Raw genomic sequence first — 12,164 nt, 5'->3', positions numbered from 1 at the left:
TTATTATTATTATTATCTATCTCTATTCATTACATTTCTTATTAAGTAAATTTTTCAGGTAATACATACCCATTAAAAAAAATGTTCAAGAACATAATTTAAAATTACATTTTTTACTATTGCTCTTTTGATTATTTTCTAGTTAATCTTAAAAGTAGATAGTTATTACTTAAGAAGGTCTGAAAAAATGTAGAACTTCATTAAAGATAAGACAAATATGAAAAAAAAAAAACAAATATTTATTTTAAATTTTGAACAATAAAAAAAAATCTAGATATACTTAATATAGAATAGACGAATTAATACATAAATGATACCTCTCCATTCCTATTTATATGTCGTCCATAAAAAACATAGACAATTCTTAATATTTGTCATTTCACAAAGTCAATGCATAAATGACACTATTCTTCCTATTTTATCTTTGAAAGTTATTAGTCTGAATTTGACCAATATAGAAAAACTAAATGATTAATTCATGTCCACTGGTCAATATAATTAATTAATCTATGTTCATTTATTGAAACTTGACTTCAAGAGTATACTAAAAAGGGGTATAATGGTAAACTTACATAAATTTTTAAGGGACGTGAAATTTAAATAGTGACATATAAATAGGAACGGTGAGAGTAATAAAGCACAAACGTTCTAGTAAATATTCCCTCAGTTCAATAATTGTTGTTCACTACTCTATTGACTTGACAAAATATTAAAGGAAATAAGGACAAATATACCTCCGAACTATCGTAAATGGTATGCAGATATCCTCCGTTATACTTTTGAGACATTGATGCCCCTGTCGTCCAAAAACTAGAGCATATATGCCCTACACTCTAACGGATGACTAAATAGGGACACGTGACGCAATCTTATTCATAGATCTAACATCGGGTCGGTGGATAAGATTATGACACGTGTATGTCTGTTAGTATAAAGAGTATATATGCTCTAGTTTTTGAACGGCGGGGGCACCAATGTCCCAAAAGTATGACAAAAGGTATCTGCATACCATTTCAGATAGTTCGGGGTATATTTATCCTTTTTCCAATAATAAATAATATGGATAATATTACTCTCTAGATCCAACAATAGTTATCCACCATCAACTCGACACACCCCTTAAGAAACTATAAATAGAATGGTAATTTTATTATATCATCCTTTGAATATACTCCTAATAAATATAATGTCTTGAAAAATTTAATAGGGAAATGACTATAATTAATGATAAGGAAAAAATTAGAAACTAAATGTAAAATTATCCATTGATTTCATAAAGTTAACTAGTACTCCCTCCGTCCACAATTGTTTGGCAGGTATACTAAAAATAGATGTTCAAGATTAATTGTCAATTTAAACAATCAAGAAATAATTAGTCACTTTTTTTCAATTCTGCCCTTAATGATTGTGTAGTTCAATTGAAAAGTTATGTAGACTTTTGGTATTCTTGATATAGTAGGGTTATATTAGTCAAATTACACCTTATATTAAATTTTTCTTGAGGGATGTGCATGACCTTACCCTCACAAACAATTGTGGACGAAGGGAGTATTGTTGGACATTCCAAAATAATCTAGTGGACAACTATTGTTGGACGGAGGGAGTATTATATGACCTTTTGAATATATTAAATTTAATGTTTTGGAAAATGTATTAGATATTAAATACTGTCTCCGTTCCATTTTATGTGAGGTACTTTGACTTGATATGAAATTTAAGAAAGAAAAGAAAACTTTTAAAATGTATAGTCTAAAATGAATGATTTCGTGTGCTATAAATCATTTTCATTAGGGTAAAATAGACATCTAAGGTTAAATTGTTACTTAATATAGAATTATGACATTCTTTTAAGGATCGATTAAAAAAGAAAATAAAGTCATATAAATTGAGAAAGAGGAAATAATATTTAATATCAAGGATAAAATAGATACAAAAAATAAATTATTTCTTTAATTTTTTAAATTTAATAAATATTATTAAACAATTATTTTTAATATAATAGATAAATAAAAATGGACCCATAATATATTTGTAAATCATAATGATATTTCTGGAATTTGCACGAAATATTGCTTTGTTCCCCACTCCCCATTTACAGAAAAACCAAACGACTTTTCGTCGTTCTGCTTGTCCCATCAACACTACAACTTTTTGCAGTGGCCTTTTTATCTTTACTTCTCTATTTTATTAATTATCGTAATTTTTTTCTCTATATTTGGTAGTCTATTTATTTAAAAAAGAATGATCTATTTTTTTTTTAAGTTTATTCAAAAAGAATTATTTTTTCGTTTTTTTAGTAATATTTTAATTTCAGTTTTCCACGTTGCATACTTAAGGCCACAAGATTAAAGAATAATTTTGTATATTTGACATAATTTTAATTTAAAATCATAAAATTTAAAAATCTTCTTTATTTTCTTAAACTCTATACCAAGTCAAACTAGATCACTTTTTTTTTAAACACAGGTAATTATTATCAACCCTATAGACTGATTAATTATTGGAAGGTCATCATGACATGGGCCTAGTCAGCACCAAATGACTTTATCATAGGATATTATTTTGAAATATTTTTTCGTTCATTTTCTTTTTGTCTACTATATTTATAATAGATATTTATTTTTTACTTATTTAGTTTGATAATTAAAAAAAATTATTATTTACTTATTAATTTATCTTTATTATTAACAAATAATTATTTTGCTAATGCATTTGTCAGAATAGTGAATTTATTATATTCAAAAAATGATATAATAAAAGTATTATTATATTTATTACTTTTTAAGAGAATCAATAATGTATAAATAAAAAATGAATGGAGGAGGGAGTATTACAATACAAAAAATTATGTCAGACACTAAGGATAAATAACTGTCGTTGTTATACATATTTAGAAATAGATTAAAAAAAAATTACATGAATCACTAGGCCAAACTTGAATAACTTTTCACATTTAGTCATTGTATCCTTCACCTTCACCAAAAATAACATGAGATAATGTTTAGTTAGTAAACTATGAATAGTTCTTTTAAAAGGTCATTAAATTATACTCAATTTTATTTATAACTTAAAAATTTAAGCTAAAAGAGTTAAAAAAAAATAACGATACTTATTTAAACCATTTTATTGAATCATGATGGATTAATTCAGGAAAAAAACATACTTATAGAGAAATTTTTACTCAACATGACCTTTCTCAAAAATAAATTTTAAAAAAACTTGCCAAGTGACAAAATGCCTCAATAATTATTTTAAATTTAAATTTCAAAAAATATAAGTAACTATTCTTATTCCTAGAAAATGTCTAAATGATGAAAAGTTATTTTATTGATTTAGCTTGATTAATTTAATGGTTCGATAGTATGATTAATTATTTGTATTTGAGAACACAGACATAATTAATTTAATTTTTGTGAAAAGTTATGTAGGGTAAAATGTTATTACAGTAAAATCCCACTAAATTAATATAGGTAGGACCATGAAATATTATTATTTAATCAATAAATTAATATTTATTAATTTAAAGAGTGTTTGAGACTCAACCTTGTGATGTTAGAATAATAAAAGCTTTTAAGATGCATTATCACAACAAATTTTATCGTATGATATTAAATTGCTGTATGTTTGAATGTTATCAATTTTGCCACCTCGGCTTGGACAACAAATGTTTAGCAAGAGACATTAGTAAATAGTTTTTGACACTGCAAAATTTGTTTGGGGGATAAAATCGTCTCAGAGAATTTGAATGAACCCAGTTGTAAAAACGTCATTCATGAACTTGAGGTTCATGATTAATGATCTCGGTTACCACAATAAAATAGACATCAATATTTTGTTGGATTATCCGAATGAAAATGATACATGTTCAGAGGTCTAGAGTTTAGAAGAAATTGTGGATACCATCGAAAAAATAACAATGTTGATGATGAAATTGAAGATGATACAATACCTTTGGAACTAGTGACGCGTAAGGAAACACTTACTGCATCTAGAACTCTTCACAATTTTATGGTGCAGTTCGAAAAACAACTCGAAATTTTTAGATGTAATAACGAAAGTTAGAGATGAACTTCAACTAGATTTAAATTTTAACAAATAAAACAAAAGACTATAAAATCATATTTTACTAAATTGTCTTAGATATATTTGTACTTTTAAAGAAATATTAATCAATAATATTAATGAGACTATTTATAAAGTAGTTTTCTAAAAATATATCATTTTATTATCTTATCAAAATATGTAATTTTTTTCCATTGGCCCAAGTTAGAATAGGAGGAAAATATTATCTTAGAAATATTATTAATTTACCAAGTATTAATTTAGTATGGTTTTACTGTATTCGGTAGAAGTATGCGTTTTTGTGGGAACATTTTTGAACGCATTATCCAAAAAAAAAAAAATGTTTTTAATTTCTGAAAAGTTATGTAGCGTAAAAATTGTTTTTGTAAGTATACGTTTTCTGTGGATTAAGGTTCCCATAATGGTTCAATTAAATGGTTTTAATAAGTATCTTTTTATTTTTTAAAATGAAGATTTCATTTCAATAAAATTTAATTAAAAAATTATTTAAATTTATGAGTGACTTTTTAGGTGAAATATAAATAATTGAGTGACTATAATCTCTTAGAAAATTATCCTTAATTGAGTAAACTTTGAATTATAAAATAAAATTAAGTGACTTTCTAAGAAAACTACCAATAATTTAGTGACCATTTGATATATAGTGATCATATGATATATTATTTCAAACAAACACCTTCTATTTTCTCTTTCTCTAAGGTAAATACATTTTCCGTACATTTTTTTTAATGGAATATCCTCAATGTGACCTCTAAAGTAAATACATGACAAGTTCTACGCACATAACATAAATATTTTTTTTCTGTTGCATTAATGTAATTTAAGGTACAATTATATGTTATACTTTTTTTACTTAAACTTTAAGTTCTATGCATAGATGATTTTTTAAAAATCTCTCACCTCCAATATATGGTAATCGGATGAAGGTGGATTCAAAACTCTAAGTTTATAATTTGCTACAACAATATCAAGCTAATGTACAATAATAATTGGACAACCATATTGAATATCGAGCTGGACATTTTCATATATTTAATAATTTTTTTATGTAAAGAAGGCTAGTAATTATTTATGAGACGAGGACTTTTAGGGTGTTTGGAAAGCCACCTGGCAATTAGAATTGGTATAATTACTAGGGTAGTAATTACCAGCCTAGTAATTACACTGACATGTTTGATTGCCACAGTGTAATGACACTGTAATTACACATGTCCTATTTGAATGCCACATTGTAATTACACATATTCTGTTTGGAAGCACAATTGCAATCATAAAATTATATTAAATTTTAAAAATAAAAATTAATTATTTAAAATTTATACTAGACAAATAAGAAACTTTATAAATGACATTAAATTAAATATTTAAGATATATATTATTTTTTAAAAATATATTAATTAATAAACACATTTTCTTCAACTAATATTATGAAAAAATAATTGATTTATATTTTTTCAAATTAATATATTTCAATTGAATTGATCGTAAAAACTAAAAGTATGAAGTTTCTACGAACATCGTTGAAATGCATGTTTGATAAAAAGATTAATATATAAATAAAATGTCATAAATTATTAAATGTTTGACAAAAATATAATCTATCAAGTCTAATTAAAAAATGACGTGCAATGTGAATTCATTATTACTAAAACAAATGAAACTGAAACTATAACCTAAGTTATAAATTTAAAACAAAAAATTTAACATAATACTCTTATAACAAATTTCAACATAGCATGCATAAATATGATTTTTTTTCTTAATAAAGAAAACGTAAGTCTATAACCTTACTTAACAATAAATTCTATTTTAATTTAAAAATTAGAATACTAATAAAATTATGCTAATAAGAAAATAAGCATGACATAAAGAAATAGATAATACGAAAAAATTGCATAGAATCACGTAAAGTAAGGTTGAGAACAAGAAGAAAAAGAAATATAATAATATAAAATGAAAAATAAACTTTTAAGATTTTTTAGAATAATAAAAATAAAAAAAGAACTTAAAATATTATAAGTAAAAAAAGTTAAAACAAAAAAAATAAAAGTAGAAATAAAAAAAATTTAAAAGTAATTACCAGCAATTCACAGCCTTTGCCTGTGAATTGTAGAGTGCAATTACCCCCAACAAATTACACTAAATACCTGTTGACCAAGTAATTACATGTCCAACCAAACAGGAAAGACAGTGTAATTACACCAAATTCAATTACCAGGGTGTCCTTCCAAACAAGCCCTTAGTATTTATTCCCTCTATTCTCAATTACTTGTCAACTTTTGAATTGATATAATTATTAAGAAAACAATAATTGACATAGTGAGTTTGTCATTTTACCTCTATTGATTATGAAGTAGATGAATTAAAAATTTACGATTTTCAAGAAGTTTTACCTTTTTCAAAATTAATTAATTAATTAAGGTATAATATGTAAAAAAATATTGTCTTTTCTTAATTTGTCAAAATGAATAAGTAAAAAAAAAGGTAGACAAGTAATTAGGAATAGAGAGAGTATTATTTAAACGGAAAATGGTCAAAAATACCCTTGAACTATAGGAAAAGGTCTAAAATTACCCTTCATCCATCTTTTTTGGTCTAAATATACCCTTCTACCCATCTTATTGGTCTAAAAATACCCTTTCATTCACCTTTTAGCTCACTTATACCCTTAAAACTAACACTCCTATCTTTATTTTGTTTTTAAAAAATATATATATATTTATTATGTGTCATTCTCCTCATTAGATGAAATAAAATCTCCATCTCAACTAGATTTTCCCCCATAATTTATCCAAGCCAAAAAGAATATACTTCTTCAAGACCTCATAATTTTTATCTTTTATTAAAAAATCTAATAGTTTTTTATATTTGTTGTAGTTTTTTTTTATCCGATTCCTCTCAATTTTTTCTCTATTTTTCCCAAGTTATTACTTGGATTGAAGACACATGGCATAAGGAAAAATTAACAGCCAAGATTTAATCAATTACATTAAAATCTTAAATACAATATAAATAATTAATATATCATAAACAAATTAATAATATTATGATCATAATAATATTATCTTATCCATAATATATTATATTTTTTTCTCTCTTTTCTTATTTTTATTTTTCCTACAGGCTATGACCTACCACATCTAAAAAAAAATTCTTCTTTTCAATGAGTTGTTATAAAGATTATTAGTCAAAAAATTAAATGATCATTTTTTTATAAAATAAAAGATAGACATTGTTTAGGATTTATGATAATATGATATGTCCCTCTAATTGTGGCATGACTAATATTTTAAAAATATTTTAATTATCTAAAACAATTATTTTTAAAAAGCTATAGAAAATAGAAATTACTAGATTAAAAAAAATATATTTTTTGGATCTTGAAAAGATATATTGTTTTGATTTGGATAAATTATGGGAAAAAATTAATAGAGGTGGATTTTTATTTCATTCAATAAGAAAATGACACATAATAAGTATTTTTTTAAAAAAAAGAGAGGGTTGTTAGTTGCAAGGGTATAAGTGAGCCAAAAAGGTGGATGAAAGGGTAATTTTAGACCAAAAAGATGAGTAGAAGGGTATTTTTATACCAAAAAATGGATGAAAGATACTTTTAGACCTTTTCCTGTAGTTCAGGGGGTAATTTTGGCCCCTTTCCGTTATTTAAATGTTGAATAATAAAGTCTCAACACTTAAATAGAAGATCTAAAAGTAAACTTTAGATAGAAACGTATGGATAACTTACACAAATCTTACTACTTTAGGATACTATAGTTTTGAGGTTCAACAGTTGGAAAAATCTTTTCTACTTTGCTGGATGCATGCCCCATTTATGGATGATATTATTTTATTAATCTACACTTGTGATATGTGCAACATATATTTGTGTTTGTTTGTCTTTAGGAGGTTTAAACAAGTAAGATCGGACATTATTGAGTATGAAATCATAAAATTTGTATGTATATACGCAGAAGTTTTTTGGATTAAATTTGTTATGGACTAAGTATTTTCTTAGCTACTTCCTAGGGGTTGGAATGTCAAAATTCGAGTTTAATTTGTATTAGCGGATATACACTATAATTTTTAAAGTAGGTCGAGTTACCAGAGAAGGATCCTCTGCTGAAAGAAATTATTGAGGTGTGAGTGAAAAAATTGATTTGCTTGGTGTTGGACATATCGTGCTTGTGTTTTGTGAAAAAATAAATCAAAAGTTGATGGAGTTTTCCATCTCCAGCGTATTTTTGATGGTGCTAGTAGCAGCCACACAGTGCAAGAAGAAGAAATTGAAGTGTCGCTTTTGACTGCCACTTTAGAGAACATACGTTTGAAAAAGAGACATTGATTAATTAAATTTCTTCTGCTAGCACTGGTCATAACAATAGGTTCTACCAATTGAACCCAAATTTTAACATTTCAACCCTTAGAAAGTAGCTAAAAAACACTTTGCAAATTATATCCAAAAAAACTCTTGCATATACATAGAAATTTTATGAATCAATACTCACAAATATCCAATCTTGCTTGTTTAAACCTCATAAAGACAAACAAACACAAACATATGTTATCCATACCACGATATGGATTAATAAAATAATCTCACCTAAAGAATGAGATATGCACCCAGCCAAGTACAAAAGACTTTTCCAGCCGTTTGAACCTCAAAACTATAATTATTTTGATTATCGAAGAGCAAATCAAAGCTGAGCTCCCTAGCAATCAATCACAAACATCAAACAAATGTGAATCTGAGAATGAAGAAGGCATAAATTTTAAGCTACATTAGCATCACAATGACATATAAAAATGATGTCATCCATGACATTAGTAAAGATGGGCTAAAATTATTGTGGGTGATATTGTAACAACACTGTAGCACTTTTACTGTAACATTTTTTTGGCTATAAATAGTCTCCCTCTCCATTTTGTAAGACATTAGTTGATTTTCTTCCAAGAAACTCTCTCTCACACAAGAAAACTTGGTCAGAGTTTGTTCCCTCTTTATAATCTTTAAAGAATTTAGTCACGCTCTTTGCCACATCTACGTCTAGATGGTAAAGGCAATCAAATAACAAATTTCAGAAAATAATTAAGACAATTGATAAGATATACAACTAATAATTCATATCTCTACCTAATTTTTACACCCTTCGATATGATGCTACTACAAATCGTGTGGCTTATTCTCTTATGTTGGAAATCATTTTTCTCTAATTTCATGAAGAGACACCTTAGAAGAATACTCAGCACAGCTGAAGGAACTTTCGGAGAAAATATTCGATATAATGGGGAAAGCATTAGGAATGAAAGGAGAAGATTTGAGTGAAGTTTTTGATGGAGGAGAGCAAGCAATGGCCATGTATTACTATCCTAAGTGTCCTCAAGAAGATGTTGTTATGGGGCTAAACCCCCACACTGATCTTGCTGGCTTGACCATACTTTCTCAACTTAATGACGTGGAAGGTCTTCATATCAAGAAAGATGGTGCTTGGATACCTATTACACCTTTGCCAAATGCCTTTGTTATCAACGTTGGAGACATGTTAGAGGTAATCCACAAGTCATTTCTTCAAATTTTGAGCTTCACTTATATATATTTAACTTAGAGAAAAAGCCCAAAATAGTGTCTTATTTTTGGGTTAATTAAGAGTCAAAGTCATGCTTGAGTTTTCATATGAAGCAATAATAGTTCCTGATGTTTGCAATATTGACACATTTTTTGTCCTTCACCAAACCTTAGCCTACTTTTTAACATTGATTTTGTCCACAATTTTATGTATGAAACGTTTAATCGTCTTTTTATATATTTACTAGAAATAATAACTCTATGTGAGAGAAGGTGAGAAGAAAAACACCCTGTTTAACACCATATTGTCACTACAATGTACATTACCACCACTTTGATTTATCTTAATGAGATTTTCCCCATATTGTCACTACTAGGAACATTAACACCACTTTGGTTTATCTTATCCAATCTATTTGAAATGAAAAGAAAAATAGCTTTCTTAATGGCATTATGACACCTTATCAATATCTTTCTTTCACGTTCCCTGAACGAGTAGTGAAGAAGTATAGAACACTTTTACTTGATAACGTAATATTCACTTTTTTTTGAAATTATATTTATGTCAAGTACACTAATTCGTCAGTGTTGTTGTATAGATAGTGACGAATGAAATTTATAAAGGTGTTGAACATCGACCAGTTCTCAATCCAAACAAGGAGAGACTATCAATTGCAACATTTTTTAAACCAAAAAGGGACTATTATTTAAGTCCAGCATCAAGCCTCATCACTCCTCGAAATCCTGTAAAATTCAAGCAAATTGGTACTGTTGCTGATTACTTCAAAGGATATTTCAGTCATCAACTTGTTGGAAAATCATACCTTGATACAATGAGATTAAATACCAAGGACGAAGAGATCAATACGTGATTAATGTATTAACACTTTGAATAATTGCATGATTTTAATTCGTTGATACTAGATTTGTTCCGAAAACCTTAAGCGTGTTTGTATGTAAATAAAATTGCTGGTAAAGGTTGTAATATTCCAATATTACTCTAATAAATCTTCAATTTGTGTGTTTTGACTGTTTTACCCCTCTCCGTAGTTTGATTTGGGTATTTTTGGTCTGGGGAATTGGTTGCATGGTTCCTGAGGCATTTGGACAGGAGTTATGAGAGTTTTTCATTTTGGAAGTAGGAAAGGTTGACTTATGTCAGTATTTGATGAAGATGAGCTCGATATGGAATTCTGACCATTTCATTGGCTCTAGAATGTGATTTTTGGGTTGGTTGGGATTTCAAGGATGAGATTTGAGTCGTTGGACGGAAATTTGAAAATTTCTAAGTTAAGATTTGACTTCGATCAACATCTAGTGATAAAATTTCAAATGGCTGGGATTTGGCAATTGCCATACTTTTAACTCTAACATATGACAATGAAAATAGATTCTCAAAACAATCATTAATATTTCTTCTAATGCTGACTCCTATTTATCAATGCAACAGATCAAACATTGACATAAACTGAATTAAAAAATTTTTGTACTGCTGCTGTTGTTATTTCATGCTTCTTTTTCTGCCATACAAGCAACAAACGTATTGTGTTACCAAGTAGTAGTAGTGCCATTAAGCCACACCATACTGTTATTCCCATTTCAATGATCTGACCAAGTGGTTCCCTGTCCTTCCTTGGCGTGATGATGTAAATTGCTATGCCATAAGTGAGTGCTATTGAGGTAATTGTCAACCACATTATAACCATTAAACCCCACATGAAAAGCCTACGCCTGAAGGGCAATCCACTTATCAGCAGCAAGATTGTGCTGAGAGAAGAGACAAAGGCAATGGTGTTGACACGAAGGAAATATCGAAATGGTTTTGCATGATTATAAGCCATTACTGATTCCCCTGCTTTATGTAAGGGTCTTCCCCAATCATCCAATTTTCCATTTTCTTGCCAAACACCTCCTGGAGGGTTCACTCCAGCTTGGAATGCCATGGTTGCAATGAGTGAGGCCACCACCATTATTGTTTCGCGTTTCTTGGAAAGCCAATCGCCTTTTGATGGCGCCTGATTTCCTCCTAAATATACTGGTGCTGAAGATACTGGAGAATGGTTATTTCCACCAGAGTCACTGGGAATTTTGGTACTATGTTGAATGATGGACATTGACATATCCTTTGCTCTTAAACCTCCAGCTTCTCGAAGACACTCACCGATGGATAGATCATTCACGTCCCTACGACTCTGTACTAAAATATCTAATGATGTATTCCCATTTGCATCCATTTCATTCACATCAATTTGATGTGTCTTCAGCAAGTACTTCACAGTCTGCAAAAATTATTGGTAAATGGTTTAATAACGACACTGCTTATAAGAAAATGAAGTCAAATTTCTTTTCTAAGGAACAAAGTCATACCTCAATTTGCTTATCAGCAACAGCCAAATGCAGAATGTTGTGTCCATTACCATCCTTCGCATTCAACAACTCCCGGTCCCATTCAATCTCCATTAGCACCTTCAGAACCTCAAGCTGATTATGCTTCACACACAAATGCAAAACGTTTTC

At 28.2% G+C, this 12,164-nt stretch overlaps 2 protein-coding genes across 3 annotated transcripts in view; one reads left to right on the top strand and one right to left on the bottom strand.

Annotated features, from left to right (window-relative positions):
- Positions 1-10,631, top strand: part of LOC125851224 (probable 2-oxoglutarate/Fe(II)-dependent dioxygenase) — a 51,320-nt gene extending 40,689 nt beyond the window's left edge. Inside the window, exons 3-4 of one of the 2 annotated variants that reach the window (XM_049530998.1) lie at positions 9,306-9,630; positions 10,247-10,631. In XM_049530998.1, coding sequence (XP_049386955.1) covers positions 9,306-9,630; positions 10,247-10,519 — 598 coding nt within the window. In that variant the 3' untranslated portion in view covers positions 10,520-10,631. The remainder of the gene's footprint in view (positions 1-9,305; positions 9,631-10,246) is intronic. The other variant, XM_049530999.1, reaches the window with a different exon arrangement.
- A 407-nt stretch (positions 10,632-11,038) lies between these two features.
- On the bottom strand, positions 11,039-12,161 carry LOC125851223 (uncharacterized; the record flags this gene model as incomplete). Its single annotated transcript, XM_049530995.1, has 2 exons — positions 11,039-11,926; positions 12,015-12,161. Coding segments are annotated over 2 exons (975 nt in total), but the record flags the coding sequence as incomplete, so codon positions are not given.
- Positions 12,162-12,164: the final 3 nt, after the last annotated feature.

The sequence above is a fragment of the Solanum stenotomum genome, unplaced genomic scaffold, assembly GCF_019186545.1.
Source record: "Solanum stenotomum isolate F172 unplaced genomic scaffold, ASM1918654v1 scaffold2356, whole genome shotgun sequence".
Lineage (NCBI taxonomy): Eukaryota > Viridiplantae > Streptophyta > Magnoliopsida > Solanales > Solanaceae > Solanum > Solanum stenotomum.
The sequence above is the reverse complement of the archived record's forward strand: the minus strand, read 5'-3'. Positions and strand labels throughout refer to the sequence as shown.